Source organism: Chroicocephalus ridibundus, chromosome 5 (genome assembly GCF_963924245.1).
Source record: "Chroicocephalus ridibundus chromosome 5, bChrRid1.1, whole genome shotgun sequence".
Classification (NCBI taxonomy): Eukaryota; Metazoa; Chordata; class Aves; order Charadriiformes; family Laridae; genus Chroicocephalus; species Chroicocephalus ridibundus.
In genome coordinates this window covers 11224495-11246612 of record NC_086288.1, presented here as the reverse complement: position 1 = coordinate 11246612, position 22118 = coordinate 11224495, and the positions used below count along the sequence as shown (strand labels likewise).

The 22118-nt window shown below is 37.3% G+C and overlaps 1 protein-coding gene across 1 annotated transcript in view; it reads left to right on the top strand.

The window, feature by feature from the left end:
* Positions 1–21803, top strand: part of HHIP (hedgehog interacting protein) — an 83158-nt gene extending 61355 nt beyond the window's left edge. The window contains exons 11-13 of the mRNA XM_063335864.1: positions 348–429; positions 10983–11131; positions 13691–21803. Coding sequence (XP_063191934.1) covers positions 348–429; positions 10983–11131; positions 13691–13884 — 425 coding nt within the window. The 3' untranslated portion in view covers positions 13885–21803. The remainder of the gene's footprint in view (positions 1–347; positions 430–10982; positions 11132–13690) is intronic.
* The last annotated feature ends 315 nt before the right edge of the window (positions 21804–22118 follow it).

Here is a 22118-nt window from a genome sequence, read left to right as displayed (position 1 = left end):
TGCTTTTATTCCCAACATTACAGACTTAAGGGGCAAAGATATTGCATGAGCAGACCGATCCCCCTCTTCTCCCTCCCCAATTTTATTTGTTCAACCAGTTCTATACAATATGAAACAAAAAATGTTCATGATAAAGTATCCTTCACATTCTATGATTTTAGCATTAATTTGGAGAAAGTGCTTCTTTAAATTTTCAAATAGCAATGATTCTGTTGTATATTTCAGTGATGAGTGTTTCTTCTGAAGTTTTTTTAATCTCACCTTGCAAATACAGCTATATCACAAAAGTCATGTATTCGACAGCTTAGGAAAGGAGAACTAATTTAGTGCATTGGTTTCTTTAACAGGTGAGATTTACATACTATCAAGCAGTAAAAGTATGACACAGCCTCACAGCGGAAAACTCTACAAGATCATTGACCCAAAAAGGTGAGCATCGTATTTCATCAGTCTTTCATTCAACAGGTTAAAAACCAAAAGGTAAATGTAGTTCTTTCCACATAGCTGAATTATGCAATACTGACGCTCAATAAGAAGGGAAATTCTCAATGCAGGGGGCTTCCTAAAAGCAAATGTACATCAGCAGCAAGCAGAACAGATTCACTAAAAGTAATCACTGTCTCATAGAAAGTGAATGTCAGAACAACAGAGGTGTAGCCAACGCTGACTTCCGGAAATCTTTACTCTTGCACACTTTCCCACCTAGATTCACATTCTTTGTGTGTTTTCATAGAAGTGCAGACATATTTAATGTGGAACCATGTGGGCCAGTACAGGTAAAAGATGATTCTGGTAGTCCTGAAGCCAAATGACTTGTAGGTACCACAGAGGTTACGCAGCATCAAGGCAAGGCAGATGCTGGAATTCTCCCCAGCACTACTGCTTCCTTACCTGCCACCGCGGTGGGACAGTGCATAATGGGAGCTGGCTCAAAAGGTTAGTACTGTCTGACAATACCTACTCTGTCTACGGAAAAGCTACTACAGAAAATAATTTGACAGTACTAGCCAATGGACAAGCCATCCTGGTTCAGGTCCAGTCTCACTTCCTCAATTTCAGTTTTGCCATAAGTAAACTCCAAGGGACACATTCAGTCTCTCCCAACCATCTCTTCTGTTGTACAGGAGATACCACAAACCAAGCACAATGCAGAGGACCGAATCCTCAGTGGGTGTGAAATGTCACTGCTTAGTAGTTTTCAACATCCTTCTGTACCCCCTGCATTTACCTGTCTCTTCCCGGAGAGGTTTGGAAGGAAGGAAACCTGCCCTTGGACTGTTTGCCAAAAATACACTGAATTCTTTAACGGTTCTTAAAGCACTGTTTCCAAAAAGCTTATAAATCCCACACAAATTATTTATAAGACACAGAATTAATATGATTGGTTTCATTATTTAGACTAATTTACCAGTTGTAAAATGAGGATAAATGAAAATCATCAAACCAGAGTTTCTTGAGATGTGATCACTTTCAGGTTCTTTGCAGAGCAGCTAGAGCTATGAAAATTATTAGGGAATCTGGAAGGACTGCAAAAAGCGAGTCCCCAGCGTGACCCAGGGGCCCCAGCAAAAATAAGAGAAGATGACTGGCAGATACTCACTTTAGCTGGAGAAAGCCATTTTCTTCATGACGGATCTTGCTGCTCATCAGACCGAGTCTGTGGCATGTACAGGTACCACATCACCCTGCAAAAGCATCAGCAATTAACACAAAATTAAACGGCCAACAGAAATGAAGTTTGTCGTATTCATTACTTTGACCCCATCATATGCTGCAAAAGCAACTGCCTCTTTGTTCAGCGTATACTTCAACATGTTTCCCCATTAGCAGCACATACAGCTAGCCTTGCATTTTTGGTTTTGCTGTCGACTGTTTAAGAGAGGAATTTATTTTCTTGACAGAATTTAAATTCTAAAAATTGCTATTAGGACAACAAGTTAATTCAATAATAAATTCATTAAATTGGACGTACACTGTACTGTAAGTTACAGTAGAGTTTCAGTGCTTTATAATTATACTATCCCAAACCTAGAGCAAATAATTTGGAAGCAGATGTTACTGCAGGTTAGTGCAGTCTGTCAGTCAAGGTTATTATGTATGTTTTATTTATGCTTTCTGGTATTAAAAACATTTTTTTAGAACAAAACTTGCCATTCTTCCTGGGATTGTTTAGTCTGTTGGTGTATGGTTTTAAGTGAATTTTACACCCTAAATCCACTATTAGTATCTAATTACATGGGGCTGCCTCGTTTGACCTCAGCTTTTTGTTCTTGTTACCTCTTCCAGTAGGGTGGTCTTCAGCTGACATACCTGAAAGGCCAGACCTCCCATTGCTGCGCTCACGGTTGGCTGTTTTCATGTATGGAAAAGGGTCAAGACTGTGTTTGGTTACTGGTGAAAGTAACCAGAAAACTATAAAATACTTTTGTAAATTGGCACACAGCTGAAATTAAACAGACTGTGGCAAAAGGACATAGTTTTTGGTAACACTTCTTAGAAACATGGCATAATTTTCATTCAGGCAAAGTTTTGAGCTTTGTTGTTTTTCAGTCTCACACCATTGCAGGCTTTTAAGTGAAAGATAATGAGTTACTTCCACAAAAGAGCACTGCAGTTCTTTTTACCATTTCATGCTAATTTCACATTACACGTGTAAACAATTTAAAAATTCCATGGATTTGGCAAACGTTCATGTAAAGCTTTATTAACAAAATATTAATTGTTATGTACATGCGAATATTTTTTTGCACGCTAATCTTTTGTTGCTCCTTTTAACGTCTTCCTCATGGTGTGTACCATAAAAATATATCAATTACAGGTGTAAACCCTAGCACAGTAAGCTTTCTGGAACACAGAACAAAGATGCTACAGGTGGGCTATGAGCATCAGGTATAAATAAAGTTATCAAAGTATTGATTTGTCACATCTTAGAAATTAATTATTTACTAACAAAACCCTGTGAGAGGTGGCCCCTGGCAGACTCATCAATTTGCAGAGATGCAATTTCCATGCATGGGGGAGTGTAAAAGAACAAAATTATCATTCCTTGTGGTAGCCACTTGCTGGAAACTAGTAACTTCATTCAAAACCCAGTCTTCTTCCGCTAGCATTTGTAAGCTGCTGCAAGCTTATTAAATTATTCTTTTATTCTAAATAATAAATGTTAAATGAAGATGCAGGATTTTATTTCTTATGATCTTTGTAGAAAACTACTGCATAATCAAAGTTGTTCTCAAACATAATCATGACCCTGATTTCCTTGCCTCAAATAAGGCTTAAGAAAGAAACCTCCTACTTGGCTATTGCTAGCAGTAGAAGAAAATTCAAACGAAGCGGGCAGGTTCAAACATAGAAGATCAGAGGATGAGGGTAATCCAGAGAACACTTTGCATTAGTCTTCAATATTCAGCAATGGGAAAGTCCTATCCTAAAACAATCCTTCACATGTAATAAAAATGAGGCGTTAAACTGAGGTGATATATGACAAATTGATAGGTAAGATCAACACAGAGGTCCTGAATCCCTCCATCATCGAGGCAGTTTGAAACATAGAATTTAAGGTACCACAGGTAACTTTTGTTCAGTTCCTCCAAAAACGTCATGAATAACTAAAAAGTCTCCCATCAAAAGCACAGAATTAAATAATCCTTCTCTTTGTAACAAGGTTGTTATAAAGATACATTAGTACAGTACATTGTCTTAGACAATGAACTGCTGAATCAGAAACAGGAAAGTTAAAAATTAATGTAAAAAGCAAGTATGTGAGGTGCTGCAAAATACACATATACTACCTATTACCAAAACGGAGTAGAGCGAAGAATATAGGTAATAACATATTTAGCTTTGAGATTGGAGGGGATGTGGGAAACCCTAAGAATTACAAACACATAAAACCAGCATTAGGTAAACTAGTTAAACTAGCAGACAAAAGAAGAATTTCTTAAGTTAAAACTGCCTCTGAAAAATAGGTCCATTCTTTGATGATTATCAAAAAAATGTTATCACAAGTAAACCACTTTCCAGGGTTAGGAACTAATGAGAAAGTATAGGGAGAAAGACTTCCGTACTTCTCGAGTAAACAGTAGGGCTAGTCAGATGTCCTGAAGACCAGTGCAAATACCAGCATTTTATAAATTGTCTTTGTGACCAAAAAAGAAAACCTTTTCATTTTCTCTTTTTCTACTTTCTAATTTTTCTGTCTTGCTTTCTATTTCTACAAATACATACTCATATCGATCACAAAAACATTGATGAATGCATAGGAAAAATAACTAGATGAACAGTGATATAGACAATGTGTATAGGTCCAAATATTCTGGTTAGTCGATAACAGAGAAAACAGGAAACAAAACACATTAGAAAAGAAAAAGTAATAATTTCCTAGCATGATGAGAGGAGAAAATCAGCGGTGAACAGTATTAAAAATGCGTATTTAAATAAGAAAGATCTGTTGATAGGTTCATATCAGCTGTAATTTAAACATTATTACCAGCTGCTCTTTGAACACCGTAGCCAGGGAGAGACCAAAAAGTAAGAAAACAAACTTTGGAAGGTGGCAGAACAGCCATAATGTGGCTTTGTAAGTCTTCTTTTAGAATATTTTTGTTGTGATCATTTTTATCTCTAAGCAAATTATGATAAAATGAGATTCAGAGAAGAGTACTCAAACTGACGGATAAAGCAAAAGATTTCCATTTACAAGGTAAGAATAAACCCAGGAAAGTTTACAGGGCAGTCACACAGTGCTGTATCCCCTGTGAAGTTTTAAGTGTTTGCCAGTGTCGATACTGTGATCCCAAAGGGGACAAATAATTCTTTTGCCCAGGATGGCTCACTGGAGCCAGCAGGTGATTTTTACGCAAGAGGGTAGAGCTTAAGTAATGTCCTCGCACACATAAGAAGATTTCCTCTTCCTCCCCTTATAACACCTTATAGATCTGGATTTCAATGTGTTTCATATCAACAGCCAGAATAGCTGCTTTCCGTTGGATTGAAACTTGAACTTGATTCAAACCATCTCACCCCTCTTTCATGCCCCTCCAGGGTATGTAATGCCGCTTATCATCCTTTCCATCATCACCTTCTGGGATTTCCGCTATCGGAGAGTATTTCCAAACAGACAGATTTCAAACACTAAGGGACAATATCTAGGTCATGCCTCATTTTGACATTGTTCGGGCTCTTTACAAAAACATCGGTGATTTTATTTTTTAGTATGAGTCAAGAGTGTTTGATGGTACGATAGAAGAATAGCTTTTATGAAAGCGCAGTGCTCTTGGAGACTTTAATTACTATGGAAATAGGAACTCGGAAACGTACGGTATTAGACTAATGTGCATCAAGATACTCAGTTCTGATGGGTTATAGATATAGTCTGCAGCTACTACTGGAAACTCTCTGTAGAATGAGCCAATTTTGTTGGTGAATGCTCTCACCAACCCAGGTGGGCCATATGATTTCTTTCTGTTCAGAAAGTTACTATCCCTTAAGTCATTTGAGGGAATGGAAAGCCAGAATTAATGTCTAATTATGTTTAGTTTAGCCGGAGCATGCAAAATTCTTATCTCATTTACCAACCCACATGCAGTTACTATTCCCATAAGAGACACTAAAGAGAAATTAGAGCTTTTTGCGAATACCAGTCTAGAGAGTTTCACTTTACAGAAGTACTTCACAAAAACTCCTTTGTAACCACGATGGAAAAACTTAAGATTTTTTTCAATCACATCACAGCTCACTGACTGTAAAAGTTTTTGTTTTGGTTGGGGATTTTTTTCCCCTTTTTTTCAGCCTTTCTAGCATTGGCTATTAAGGCCTTCTCACTTTTTTATCGCTTTATAAGGAAAAAACAGCTCAGTTTATCTTTTGCTTATTTTCTGGAGCCTGCAGGAAGCCTCTGCCATCCTAAAGAAAGTCATACATAATAGAGCAGCTTTAGCCCAGTAAGCCAGTCTTTCCCAATTCATCAGTCAAAGTGTTATGCAAGTGGCCCCCTAAATTGATAAATTCCCACAGTGCCTGTTGACCCAGCTGCCAAGTGCTCATGCAGCAGGTGTTGTTTTCATGACCACCCTGACAGTAATACAAACTGTTTAGCAGTTGCATTGACCTCTTAGCTATTAACATTGATACAGGCTTCACGAGGGACTAGTTTTCAAACATGACAGAATTTCTTAAGACTAGAGGTCATGAACAAGTATACCATATAAGAATAAATTTGATATGCTGCTGAGTTTAAATCTTAAAAGCCGTGAGTTTTTTCCACGTTATTCCCATGTAGTAAATCTGGAGACAAGTAACGAGCTTTTGGCATCTCTCCCAGGACTGAAGGTATACTTTTTAATTTTAGAAGCTGTACCTGAAGAGATGCTATATTTATTCTATGACAAGTAGTAAATTTACTCTATGACAAGCAGTGAAGCAAAATTATATTTTCTTGACATTTTCCCTTATAAAGAAAAAAAACCCAAACAACCAATGCACAAATTTTGGTGATATACTTAAGCATCATTCTAATACCTCATATCTTGTGTGCAGTTCATTGAAGCTTAACATTCTTTCCGTTTATTTTGTACCACAATCAGGATTTCTACGGCCGTGTCTCTTGTTCGAATTTGAGCATCCAGGAATTTTGTCTGGGTTTTTTCTCGCTTTAGTGGGAAAGCAGAGAATTTTGATATTGTGTCAAAGGCACGACGGAGGAATTGTTTTCGGTTCAGTACCATTGTATTACTCCTGAATTTGAGCCTCCATTTGCATTGATTTATGTGTGTCTGAGTTACAGGCTAGCGCATGTAGCAACTAAATCGCACTGTGCGTTTAGTGGAACGGTGAGGAGATGCACTAAAGAAAGCATGAAATCCTAAGCAGTTCCAGGATGAGTTTTAATCTAATAAAGCGTGCTAGACTTTTATATGCCTCTGAACTAACAGCAGAGGCTACTTTCTTATACCAGCTACAGTAAAGCAGCCAAAATTATTTTACACGTTTTACAGTCAAGAATTCCCAGCTCACTGCACACATCAGCGACGGGACCCAGCGAGGGCCCCAGCCCCCAGTACAACTTTTCCTCCATGTTCCATACGTTTAGAGTTGTTACACAGTTTCATGAAAGCATGTTTTAACAAGCAAGATATACTGTACTGTACTGTATATATGAACAGCTCTTTAAGATAACTAGAATTGTACAGACCGTATAAATAGTCATTATCAGCTACATTTTTGGCTGACTTTCTGCGGACCAAGTAGTGCTTACTGTAAGAGTAAGCAAGCTGTACCCTTTAGAGTTTTATAGATCGAGGGAGACAAGGAAAAAAATTCTCTCCAGCCCACAGAGTGGCTCCATCTATTCCCCTCCATTTTCCACGTCAAGAGACACAGCGAAGCACTAGTTATATAAACAAAATCAGAGGCTTGTCTAAGTGCTGGAAAGATCAAGTCCCAACAGTCAGTTTCGAGACTTTATGTTATCTTTGTGAGATTCCATCCAACTTGTGCTGAGCCTGAAAATTCCTCCCCCCCCCCCCCTTTAAAGCCTGAAGGATGCAAAGTGTAAGTATTGTGGGGCAGAGACTTTCCCTTGATCCCTGTTGGTCCCGTAACGGCATTCAAATCCTGAGAAAGAAGCGTGGCTTTTCCCCGAGTACAACTAAGGAAAACCAGTAATTCTTCTCACACACAAGAAGGATTCTGCTGCAGCTGCATTTGTATTCCTCTTCTCCTAAGGCACTCTGCCAACCAGAATTTTTTCCATCTTTGTTTCTACTCCACCCCGCCATTAATAAATATTATGCGAGGCTGATGAGTGCAAGTTATTGATTGATGGTAGAATAAAAGGCAAGGTTATATTCACAAGTACCAAGAGCACTAGAAAACTTTAAATCATAAAAGTGACCAGCCATGCTTTGCTGGATACAAAAAAGTGTGATTTCTGCCTGCCTAATTAAATGCAAATAAAAAGAGAACCGTATATTCCAGGACTATCATAGATAAATAATTTACATCTATTAATAAAATAAACCATTTTCTTCACAAATAAAATACCTCTGTGACTTATGAGGTCATTCTCTGCTAAAGATATGCCACTGGAGCCCTTTTCCAAGAGATGCTCCAGAAGCCTGAGGTTATGCTTCCCATTAAACAGAGCACTGTACTTGTGTTTGAGCAAGAAAAAGAGAAGACTCCCATTTAAAGTAACATGAAAGAAATGGGCTTTAACAGAGACAGATGAAGAAAGAATGTTGTCTCCTATGAAGCCAGCTATAGAGAAATCGACTCAAATTTAGATATTTTTTTTTTCCAGAGGCAAGAATTAGAACACAGACCTTTTTACTTTAAATTTGAACAAATCTCCACTGAAAACCTTATTGTTTTGTAGAACTGTTTCCAAACCGGTATTGCCTTTGAATCTTGCATGTAATTGTTAAGTGTAGGAACTTTCTTAACCAGATCATATGTAATGCACTTACTACTATAGAACTGGAATTTCTTCCAGGTCAAAAAAATAATGCATTATATTTAAAAGACAGCTGTGGAAATATGTAAACACAAAACCTTAAAGGGTTTCAAATATACTGCACAAAAGGTGTCAAAAGATGTTTCAAAGCCCTTAAATAATACAGGACCTTAAGTCTGATTCTCAGAAGTGCTTTGGAAATCAGAACTTGGTGCTACACTGAAGATGCATCTACACATTCTTTCTGTCCTTAACATCTTCGGGGAACCAGTTCTCCTGTATGGATGTTTAAATAATCATGGTAGCAATTAAGACTGAGCAGAGAAAGTGCTACGGTGAAACAAACCAGTGAGCCTGTACTCTATTACTCTGTTTCAAAGAAAAATGCAAGAAACCCTGTAATGTACCATTAACAAGCTGCATGCCAAAATGTGGGGGCGAGGATGAGGGGGAAATGTAAGCCCAGTCAGCTAGTGAGGGACTTCTGTGACATTAGGTATGAGTGCTTATTTTTCTTAAAAAATATTTTTACCCTATCTAATATTACTTTGAATGGCCCCATTGTGCATAGAAATACCTTTTTAAAACCCTACCAGAACATGGACTTCATTGATATCTTAGAAGCCATGAGTTAAGCTAGTTAATTTTATTTTCTTTAGCTTAATTTTTTCCCTCAATATTTCTTCTGATCTTGAAATGGGAGATAATCAAGAATGCTCAATTTTCCTCCTCTTTTTTTCTGCCACTGTTTTCTGCACCTCCATCATACCCCTTCTTTCTCAGACTCCAAAGACTATCCTTTTCTCCATACAGGAGTATCAATCTAGAATTTTAATATTTGACAGGTCAATCAGTGCACAAGTTGCTATTCCAGCTATTTGCATATTATTGGGGGTTTAATACTGATGTCAGTATAATGAACGAAGGTATTTTCTATTCTATCTCACACAATTTTGGTTTGGTTTGTTTGGATTCTAGCTGGACACTTAGCCAAGGTTTCTCTGAGCTTTTCACAAAACTATTAGAATCTTTGTCCTGCAAATTTGAAGCTTAGGAATGTATGGCAGTAGTTCAAATTATTTCCTTGAGAATGAATAATTTTCTATTTGCCACTAATTAACTTAATTTGCCATTACGCTCCCATTCAATTACTTGTTTAGGTTCTCCTGGGAGATCCTGACGTTCTTTTCTCAACTTATTCCTGGGCAGTCAAACCCACAGCAGAGACAAAACATGGTACCTGTACTGGGAACCTGTAGCCTTGTGATGATCCTATCGATCTCTAGCTGCTGAACTCAAACAGCAAATAAAATAAGTGGTCAGCATGAGGACACACAGCTAAATTATAAAAAGAAAACAACAATAAACATCTAAAAAAGTATTGGAAGTGGTATCAACAGTTAGGGCACATTTAAGTAAAACACTTAAGTGTTTTACACACTTAACGCTACAGAAGGAACACTACAGTTCCTTCTTTGTTAAGGAAGATAACACTGTTTTCGTAAATAAAAAAAGCTACTGGACGTGCAAAATATTTTGTAGAGGCTGACAGAAAGAATTGCATTACATAAGGCTTGACACCAAGAAGCTCAACAAAAAAACAGTATCAGAAATATTTTAACTGAGCTGAACTAGAATTTCCTTCGTGCCGACATTTCTCAGAATCACCCACAAAACGGCTGAGGTTGGAAGGGACCTCTGGAGGTCACCTGGTCCAACCCCCCTGCTCAAGCAGGGCCACCGAGAGCCAGTTGCCCAGGACCGTGTCCAGACAGCTTCTGAATATCTCCTAGGACGGAGACTTCACAACCTCTCTGGGCAACCTGTGCCAGTGCTCCATCCCCCTCATAGTGAAAAGGTCTTTCCTGATGTTCAGATGCTTAAATAAGCATCCGGAATGCGAATGCATAATACAAAGATGATTTCAGAAAAATATGGAAATAAAAAAATCTGTAATGTCAAATTGAATTCGTAGACAGAGGTAATACTTGCAGAAAATTATTATTCATGTCATAACGTGTGACATAAAACGTGCTCTTCAGATTACTCTTCCCAGCATACAATTGGAAATACAAATCAGCTAGAAAAGCAAAGAGACACCATCAGATTCTGGACTGAATTATATGACTGTTTACGCCCACTGAAGAAAACGCACACAAGCAGTAGAATTTAGCACGTCTAATAATGATATTATCTAGAGATATATGCTGCCTGCGATAAGCTCTTCAGCAAGCTGGTTTTGCCAGGTTCAGGCTTCAAGCATCCTCAAGGACTATTATTTAATCTTGTAGAAGATCTCTGAAGGCAGTTACATAAAAGAATAGCAAATCACACTGTATTTTTCTGTAATGCAACAAATCATCTTTATGTGTATTGGTGTTTTTTGAAAAAAAGCAATCCCCTTAGAACACAGATTTCTCCCACTGAAAATACCATAAAAGAGAATCAGGTCTTTACTAAAAAACCAAAGTTTTTCTCGTTGACCTCAACTTTTAACTGTCTGCTTGCTTCGTATATTTTTATTCAGGCCTTTAGTCCCTGAAGAATGCAGAAGAACAGCCCAGTCTGCACAGATACTGACATCTGAATGCTCAAGGCATTGTCGGAACGGGCACTGCACTCCCACAGGAAAATGCTGCTGTAATCAAGGCTGGGAAGGAGAGTTCTGCAGAACTGGTTTGTATATAGATTCATAGCAACAAGTGAAAAAAGCAGGGACGTGTCGTAATTTGCTTTTAAGTATTTGCTGAGACAAATTTTCAATATGAGTCATTGACCATCACTTCTAAGACAACATTAAAAAAATATTGATCTCATAAGTTGTAGGAGAACAATAAGTCTTTAGATGAGTGCAACAGTTAAAACATCTAATCCAATGTGAACCATTACAGAATGCAATTAATAGCATAAATATGACAGACAACAGTATTCTTTTTTTTCTTTTTCACCAAGATTGTAAAATGAAAGTAAAAGCAATCAATACATGTTCCGTGTTTGGACATTCAGTTTTCACCTGCAGTATTATCATTGTCAGTGTCAAATTGGAGTACCTTGTCAGGAAATATGATAAATCAGACCTGCAGGTCATTATTGCAGATTTTGCACTTCGCTAATTTAATGCAAATACTTTAATTTTGATCCTACAAAATAAAATGGCTCCAGTTTGCTAAAGAGAATTCTATGCACAACTTATCACAGAGCAGCTAATAATCAGAACGTTATTCTAATCCATCGTTAATCGCGGTGCTTTTATTAAGTCCTATCTTGTTGCCGTGGCATCTCTTTTAAAAGTCATTTGAAAAAGTGACCGTGATCAAACTACATGTTGGGTATGCCACCAAAGGGGTGAGACGAATGAACGTGGAGTGCCCCAGCTGTGCTATCCCTCTCTCACAGAGACTGTGGTTATGTCTGAGCTGTAAAACTCTGGCCCATGCAGATCTTCCAGACCAAGCCTGGGTGCCAGTACCAGGAGGTGCTATTAGTGCACCAGCAGAGTCTGCTGACTGAGCCTATCCACTCAGCGAGTTTCCCAGATGCCTATACAAAGAGATAAGGTTAACATAATGGCTGCAGAACTCAAAAGAGGAAAAGAATCAGAGTAAGACAAAGCAAGGACCACACATTGGACCAGGGATAATTCAGGTTGGAAGAGCACTCAGGAGGGCCCTGCTGAAGCAGGGTCAGCTACAAGGTCCTTATAGCCCAGAGTGTAAATATCGGCAACCTCTGGCTTTTTAGTGGTGAGCAGGAGTGACTTCGTTTGGAATGAGATGAAATGAAAGAAATCACTAATGATGGATCTTACTGGAAAAGTTCATGAGCTAAACATCATACACCCATGCAACAAAAGCAGGTTGGAGAAATGTATGAGGTAATCTGGCCAAATAGCCCAACTCCAATTGTCAATCAGAGATTTCCTACATTTAGAGAATGAGGCCCATTCTACAGCCCTTGTCCAAGTGGAACTTAAAGTAAAAAACATCTCCAGTGTGAACATAAATGCGTCTTGAATAATCTGTTTTGTTTAAAAAATTACAGCTCTATGACAGATAATTTCATATTACAAGAAATGTACAAGAAAGCTACAGAAAATATTTAGACTACGGATCTTTCTTCCCTATATGCCATGCAGCACTTAACAGAGATGTTCTAGGTTGGACCTCAAGCTGCTATTATAATTAAAATAAGAAAAATTACCTTACGAGGCATCAGTTTCCTCCTAGGGTAATTAAGAAACTCATTAATAAAATCAAGAAACCTGTTTTTATATAATGCATTATCAATTTCTGTAAATCAATATTATAGCTTTATTGTAATAGATAACATTAAATAGCAAAATGCCTGCAAAAAGTAAGATACATTATATTTATCACAGTGCTGTGACTCTACCACAGCAGAAAATACTTCCCCAGCTAAAGTTACTGATTGTTAGTTTTGCTAACATTGGCTATAATCTAAAATTGCATTTATAGTTGGAAAACTTAAGCAAGTTGATTAATGTGGAACTCTATAGGTAAATCGTCAGGCGTCTGCTAAAAAGAGAGGGAAAAACTGAACCTTAACTATCTGCTAAAAGCTGTCAAAAAATACTCTGGTTCTTTTTTTTTTTCTAAAGGGAATTCAATTTTGTTCCAAGCGTAAGTTATGCAAGACCCAAAGGAGGGCATCTCTGTGGTCAATGTAGTCTGCTCTGCTAAGAAAAGCATGCAGTGCAGGACCCCGCATGTAGAAAGGAGTCTACCTGAGATTCGGTACTTGCTGGCTTGGAGATGGCCAGGTGCTAAAATGTCTCACCAATTTCAGGACTCTGTTGGGTTGCCAGCATGAGAAATGGGATGAGGCAGGCCACCACTGTTTAAAGATCTAGATGTGCTGTATGTCTTGTTTCCAAATGATCAGACATTTGCAGCCTAAAGTCTTTTGACATGGGTGTTCCGTGCACTGCAAAATGAAGCATGAATACGGGAATTGGACATTTTCAAAAATCTGCTATTTGAGTTTCAGTCTGTGCTGGGTGACGTCCTCTCAGACGTACAAAATTACTTCCTCCCCCTAATATTCTAAAACTTTCAAAAATATGGTTTCAAAACTTATAACATTTCAATCTTTCTATTTTGTTTTTATGTGCTTTACCATTGTAAGTTTATAAAAGTTCTTAGTGAATGCGTACTGTATCTTTTCGGTTTGTGATGTTCTAAACAAACTAGAAACCCGCTGTTTTTTTACCCACAGCAAAATGTGACCCAGCCTGTCGACATGGAGGTGTCTGTGTAAGGCCTAATAAATGCTTATGTAAAAAAGGCTATCTCGGCCCCCAGTGCGAACAAGTGGATAGAAACATCCGAAGAGTGACAAGGGCAGGTATTCTTGATCAGATCCTAGACATGACATCCTATTTGCTGGATCTAACCAGCTATATTGTATAGTTTCTGGGACTATTTGGAAACTACACTTTCAACGGGCATTTGTTTTGAATCCTGTCATTTTTAAAAGACTGCTATCCTGCAACAAATACCGGTGATTTGATTTACTTTATTAATTTAAATATAATATCCACAACTGTGCAGATAAATTCTTTGTATGTGTGTAAATATTTCTGTATGTCTCCACAGACGTACCGATGTCCAATACGTGCACACATACACATGCACGCACTATCACAAACACAGTGTTACAGCTAGTGGAATTTTTTTTTAATATTTATTTCTTCATGAGAAATAGTTTACGAAGTAATTCCACTGTAAACCACATTTTTGTCAAAGGACTTTTGTGATGTCTTAATGGATTCTTTGACATCCCAGAAATCTCGTGTCTGTACCTATCTGATTATAGCAATAAGAGCGCAGTTTTCAAACATCGCTGTATAAACTGCTGGACTTAATAAAATCCAGTTGTAACAGTTTCTAAGGTGAATTGAACTACATCATCAGACAATATTTCAAACTCCTTAATGCATTCCTATCTAGGCAATTCATTGTAAGACTGTAACCTTCACCTTCATCAATGTAACTCTATTACAGAATGTTACGCATTTCTTTATCTAGCATAGATGCAAAAATCTGGTTATCGCAGCTTAATATCAAGATTGTTTCAAGTGTTTAATAATTAAATTATATTCGCATATTTCAAAACCAGTCATCCTAGAAGGTCTGCTTTTTATCATATATTTTATTTAACGATGGGCACTGGGTTCATGTTACATATTTATATTATTTTATTTTATTTTTATAATATAGACATCACCTAGATGAGACAGCTTTACCATGTCCTGTAAAATACTAAAGTTACATTTTTCACCAACTTAATTGGAAAGACGGGGAAAGAGAGAGCAAACACACTCTTTAATGTGTTGTGGATCTAATCTAGAAATGTATCCTTGTGTCAACTTGTATTCATTTACGACGGATGAAAAACACAACCGCCAACCAATCATAATAAAATTCCAGCATATGTTAAAAGCGTTCACAAAGCGATTTTCACTGTAACAGGATGGGCCAGGTTATACATGAGTAGACTCCTGCCGATTTCACACTGAACGGAACGTCCCTGGATGAGAGCTCGCGTGAGCACGTGTTGGCTGTGTAAGATGTCACTTGTACAAAACCTATAACGATTCTTGCCAAATGTGGTTCTAAATGTAAATGTTCCTTGAAGAGCTAACGTAAAATTGAGTCTTTGTAAATGTATTAATAAATATGGTGTACATGCTACAGTCAGGTTTTCTAAAGTATTAATAGTCTAATTAGATGTATCTTCAGAACTGGTGCCCTCTTATCTCCAGCTCGAGGGCATTATTGACAGTTTCTTCGCTCAGTACTTACCCACTATCATATTGCCTTTGCGCTACCTGGCTTTTATAAAATCTTGCCTGTGAAAAGAAAGTAGAGTAGCCACAGTATGCACATCCTATGGTTCTTATCAGCAGCTGCCCATGCATCAAGGATTTACAACACTTTAGACAATAAGATCTAAAAAACTTTAGCCATGTTACTCTCCACTAGCAAAATTACCTCTCCGGGGCAGTGGCATGCAACAAATTTTCCTTTACAGAAAGTTATCAGTCCTCGTTTAGTAAGCTTTAAATCTGAAAGTACAGCATGATTGATAACTTGCATTTCTCTGTCTTACACATTCCAGCTCAGAGGAACAGAAAATTACATTTGCCTTCCATATATGTTTGCTTGGGTTTCGAGTGACCTCATGCCAAATGGAAATTGGTTGAGAAATCTTGGTTAAGTGCTCGGCGAACAATGGTCTGCATTAAAAAGTGCATGCATAATTTTGCACAATGTAGATTCAACTGACAGTCCATTGAAAGACGTCTCGGGATTAAATGAGCATGAAGACCAAATTGCCCTCTCACCCCAGAAAAGGGTGGTCCCTTATAGTCACACGAACACTTCATTGGCTAAGCAGTGTGACCAATCTTAAAATGAACCCTTCGGTAGCATCTGTAGGTTAATAGCAGCTCTTTGTCTCCGCTGCTTTCTGCCTTTAGTCTTTTCCCTGAATTCCACCACAAAAAGTTTTACAATTAAAAAATGTCCTGACAACCATTTTTGTAAATTGACCTTAGCATCTAATCTTTCCTTATTCAACGTGGGTGACAAAAATGTGAACTTCTCATGAATGAGCCAGCTGTCTAAATCTGTCAAATAGCGCAGTTTTATTACACTCTTCATAATCGGCAAAGCAAGAAAGTTGCTGAAGTATTTTAGCAACATTAAAATATCTGACAGAGATAACAACTTTAACACTTTCTTTAATGAAATATATTTAAAAATAAACCCAACTTTAATTCCACTGTGACACATTATCTTCAACAACCAGCTGGGGAGATGTGATAGTTCTTTTCTCACGGCTTAGTTCCTGGAGACTCAAAAAATACCACGGATGGAACCTAAATTGAAGATCCGCAGCCATATATATGCCATAGTCATGTAGAGAAGGGATAACAATGATCTTAGAGTTTTGATCTTAATAATAAAGGCAATTCAGTTTGCTAGTGAAATCAGAAAATAAACCTCCAGTAAAAGCTAAGAATTAGATCCAGGCCTCATTCAAATCAATGGCAAAAAACTCACATCGGCTGTGCTGCACCCAGAAAATCACTTTCAAAATTTAAGCAAAATACTGCAGTTTATTTTATTTTTAGAAATACTTATTCCATCCAACCTTCAAAATTAAGAAGTAATCTAAGTGAACGTTAGAGGGAGAGGGGAGATAGTTTCTGGAAAGTGTTTTGCTTCCTTTTTAAATCATCTTTTATATTATGTGAAAGCAAGCATCTGCGTTAAGCCCACATGGGTACATAGGAAGTCCCAGTGGAAAAGAAGTATTCTCAAAAAAAGAGACAAAAAAATCCTAGCTGCTTATTTATCAAAAGAAATTATACTATTAAAAAGAGTGAGTAAACCCCAGGCCCAGCCACCCAAGATGCTAATATAAAAAGGGCAACTGCAGTAATTGCCCTGAGAATTGGCATACAAAAAAAAAAAAAAAAAGGTCTGTAGAAAGCCTGTTGCCAGTTAGGTCATTCTGCAGCCATTCTCACACAACCTCCGAGAGTGCCCCAGAATAAAACTGAGCTTATAAATGAAACTAGATAAATGAGGCAATTAGATAAGGGCCTCCAGAAGGGATTTTATGTATGTGTTCAAGTTGCCTCTGTCTCTGTCTCTCTCTCTCCTAATCTTTTATTCCATTCATTTCTTCCTTTATTCAGAGATACTGCCTCTCTGTTCCCAACACATTGTACGTTTCAAGCTTTCTACCGTTAAAAGAGAACAATCATACCTGTTGCAAGAAAACGTAACTTTATTCCTGATGTCTGCTAGTTTTCAACCCTCATTTTATTCTTTTGGGACAGAAAACCTTCATCTTTCTCTTTTTAAATGCCACTGGTCAGAAAAAAGGCATATTATTGGAATACAAGGAGAAACTTCTTTACTCCACAGATAAGTAGGGAGACAAAAAGATGTTATGTAAAATTAGCTCCAAATTGTTTCACTCTATTTCAGAAAAACAGTAAACTCCTTTTTCTAATGCGTCCAGTAAGAAATATTAACTGAAACCCTCCCCCTCAAGAAAATAAATGAATTTCTTCCGTTAACAGCTGGGGACACAGATGCAAACCCTTTGTACCTTTAAATCCTCACAGGTTATTCTACTTCATGCAAACAAAGTGTAAGTTAGGTATAAATAAGCGTATAAATTCTATATTGCCAACAGGACACCTCTGTTTATCTCCTCCTTTCATTCACTTCTCCACAATTTGGCTTTGCAGCTCCTTCCTTTCTAGAACCACAGCAAAGGTCAATAATCCCGGGTGGCCGCAGGCGATGCTTATTATTTTTGAAACTGTGCATCAAAGAGGCTTCCCAGCACGGTGAGGGTTTTTTTTTTTAATCTTTGCTCATTCCACAGAACTTTGCTATTTTATATTTGCCTTCTAATACTGTACCTTAGCTGACATTTACAGTTCAGGAGTACCAGCCTCAAGCAGCTCAGGCTCAGGCTGCAAAGCTCAGCCACAGACAGACCGAAGCTGGAGGAAGGGAGAAAGCACTCGGTTGCTCTACAGTCACTACGCTTCTCAAATTTACCGATCGCAATCCAATGATCAGATGCTTCAAGTAAAAAGCAGAATGATAATCCCAGGATGATGAAATGTTGCTTTTCAGTATATTTCGCCTTCTCTAATTTGGGGTTAGAAATGAGGACCTTTTCGTGTACAAATATGCAAAATGGATATTCTGAATACGTGAACAAATAGTTTTTCACAGGTGTAAACTCCCACTAAGGTGAAAATAAATATTCATATATATAATTCTACTTGCATCCATGAAATAGGTATTTATAAGATTGGGTCTACACAGAAAAAACAACTCCAAGGACACCCTGCTCTGCTTATTTTTAATTATGTAAATTCTTTAAAAGACATTAATGGATTTTAGTGTACAATCCTTTAGTTTAACTGTGTATCAGTTTAATTAGTATTTTGATCTTCTGTCCACCTTAAAAGGTGATCTTTGTCACAGAAAAAACCAGAAGGGAGTCATGAAATTAGTAAAAACAATTTTTTCCCATTTTATAATATTAAAAATTGGGCAATTTTTTTAAATTATTTTTAAAAAAATAACTAAGAATCTCACAAAAAAGGCAGCCAACGTTTAAATTTATTCTAATCCAAATTTGCAGAAAACACATACCTAATAATCTGGGTTCTGGCTACAAAAAACTGATAGATACTTCTATAAACAGTTGCAGGGCAAAATGTTGTAGAAACATTGAAAAAAGTTAAGACTGTTTTGCTAAAGCATTTGTTGTTTTCAACAGCAGAGAAATTCAGTGAAATAAGACACAGGTACTTTTTAGGAGATAGGTGTGAAACAGCAGAAGCCACCTGAAAGCTTAGCACGGGATTACTTTAATCTTTGAGGGCCTGACTCCAAGTCCATTGATGTCAACCGAAAATCTCCTGTTGACTTCATTAGTTATAGGATTAAGTCCTTAAAAGATATCCACTTAGCTGGCAGAAGATCTTAACTTCAGACATCAGTGCGCACATGACCTCTCTCTGTCTGCATCTGCAGTCACCAGACACACCGAGGTTTTCTGGAATAAGACTGCAGATTCAGCCCGGCACGAAGCCCTTCCGTACGCACATCCAACTTAAAACCGTACGGAGCATACCCAGTCCTCTTGGGTTTCCTTATAGGCATTGCCAACAGCCACACAAGGGGGCTATTAAATCTGCCAGACTTCTTGATACTTCTTTAAAAATGTTGAGCAATTAGCTCACATTTTTTTCTCTTTCACACATATATATATGCATGTTTATTTCAAATACGTAAGCATATGCCACTAAGCAGGAAAATAATTAAAATACCAAGTCAGCGGCCCCATTTTATGAAATAGCCATAGTAAGACAGGGCCCAAAGTTGCCCCCACAGATGCTCACAAAGATCCACAGAAGCGTTCCCTCAACTGGTTTGAGTCCAGTATTGCAAAGGCTGCACTGCACTAAGCAGCGTTAGGCACATTTTTAAACCTTTCTTCCTGTATTTAATAGGGACAGTGTAATATTTCAATCAAGACTATATCCTGATCCAAAAAGTTGTTGTTGTCACCCTTACTAATGAAACTGAAAGCGACAAGACTCCTCAGTACTGAAATGACAGGTGTAAGCGATTCCGGGCTGGCACGTGAGGAGGCATTCTATAGATGCGTGCTAGGCAAAGGGATAGCTGCTCGCCTTTCTACTCATTGATTTCAATTACGACTCTGCACACAGAGTTTATCGCGCTATCAAACATCAAACAATCAGCATCAAACAATCTTAGCACAGCAATTAATTCTGCATAGATTTCCACTGGGCAGACTGACTAATCAGATAGTATTACTAATGCCTTATCTCGGAAAAGAGAAACATTACTATTTTATAGCACTGTACAAGTGGTTCGACTAACACATCAACCTTTTTCCTTCAGTTCACTTACGAGTTATTAATAATTACTAATTTGGTCAGTAGAGCAGCAAAGGATTACCATGTTGTCCCATAACCCAAAGAAAACTCCCATAGGCTTCCATAGGAAATTTTCCTTCACATTATTCTGTACAGTTTGTTTTGAAAGCCAAGTGGCACACCTGCATACCAGAGCTCTCGGTACTGAAAATATACCATTCTAGTGATCATTTCATACTATAGGAATTCACAAAAAATTAATATTCTGTGTTATGTACATTTAATGTGTGTCTTTACCTATTGTCTACTGTACACACGCTGGCTTCCACAATCAAAAATGTCAGAACTTATTGCTAAGAATGTGCACAAACAGCAAGCTGCCGTATTGGAGAAGCGTTTTATTTCTACTGATAAAAACCAACTTTCCATGTGTTCTAAGCGATCGATAGGGTCCACATGTATCATATAGTTAAGTTCCTTTTACAGTCTATGAGATTTTCCCAGTTATATTCATTTTGCAATGAAAACAGAAGTGAAAAGATATTTAAATGAAAAATTGCTTAAATTCCCAGGAAATTTCAGAAAGAAGGCGCCAGCTCAAGCACGTGAATATACGAGTGGCTGCGTTCACAATATTCTCAGGTGGAAAGAAGGCAGAGAGAGGTGGCTGTTTCGGAGAGGGTTTTTTAATGTAGGATGCATTTTGCTGTAGGACAAAAAGGTGGTTTGCATCACAAGGCAGTAACAAAAAAATCCCATTTTCCGAATGTTCCTAGGAGGAGCTGCTGAAAGGAAAATGTTACAGGCAGAGTCAAAAGCGGTGTGCAGAATGAACTTAATTCATATCAAGATATACTGAGACCAGAAACCATCTGGTATTAGGTCACCAGATGTATCTTGTAGTGATCTCCATTAATACCAGAAGCAGTAACCCTACCCTGTGAATTATCCAGAAATGCTATTAGCCGTCCCCCACAAAATATACTGCAGAATTAAAACTTCAATTCCCTTTTGAGAACGATTAGATTGTAATGGGAGCCAAGGAGAAAAGGAAATAACAAAATTCTGTCACTTGAGAACTTTACTGTTGTGCTATTCCTCTGTTCAATTAGTTTTATTTTATAGTAGCTGTCAGGTACTGTATGTACATTTGAAATGTGGGAAAATAGCTTAGAAAATATCATTCAAACTATGTTTAAGTATCTTCTATAAACTGTATTATACTACTAAGCATATACAAGCACCAATCTAGCAGAGCACTGGAGCACACAAGTAATTTTAAGCATATGAGCCTCACTGAAGTCATGTGCTTAATGTTATTAATATAATTAAGTGCTTTCTTGGTTTGAGACCTTACAAGTCTTTGCAAGTCTACCTACATAGACTACATATGCTATATGTGTATTTCTTTTTAGGGAGACAGCACGGCTGAAATTCACACCAAGAGAATTCAGTTACCGTCTGTCACAAATTCTATATAACCTGAAATAATTGCATCTTTGTGCCTCCACTTTCCATCTGAAAATTAGTGAAATCAATCCTTGTAAAGCGCTTTGAGCTCTTCAAATGAAAAGTGCTATAAAAAGTACAAATTATTATTATATTATTGAACACCATGTATGTATACACACTATTATGTAATATATAATATATGTATAATGCATATAAATTCTAACAAATGTATTTGTGTAATATCTGAGAAATGGAACAGTTGTATCTGGAAGTGATAAATGCATAGAGTTGGATTTATTGTTAATCTGTGGATTTAATGATTTTTTTTAGACAAAAGGATGTTTAAGTGTATAATTGCTTTTCTTAATTTAATATATTTATGTAAATGCATGCCTGAAGTTCTGGATAGATAGTTATTCTGTGTCCCTTAAGCTAATAAAATATATTAAACTTTATCTTACTATATAAGGTATACCTGCTGCTTTAAATCTTTTTTTTTTGTTTTTAATATTTTTGTTATGACCAAATGCATAATTTAAAATTCATGAAATTTTAGTTTTAATCGGCTTTGATCTTTGCAGTAAAAGCAAAAAGCCAGCATTTTATATATTCTTTGAAATGTACACTAGTTTTATTTATATAAATTCTAAGATGCTTTCATAAAATGTGACTGAACACTGCTATTATTTTTGGAATGGGAAGTTTGGAATGGGGTTTCCTGTTTGCTTCTGGATAAATGAG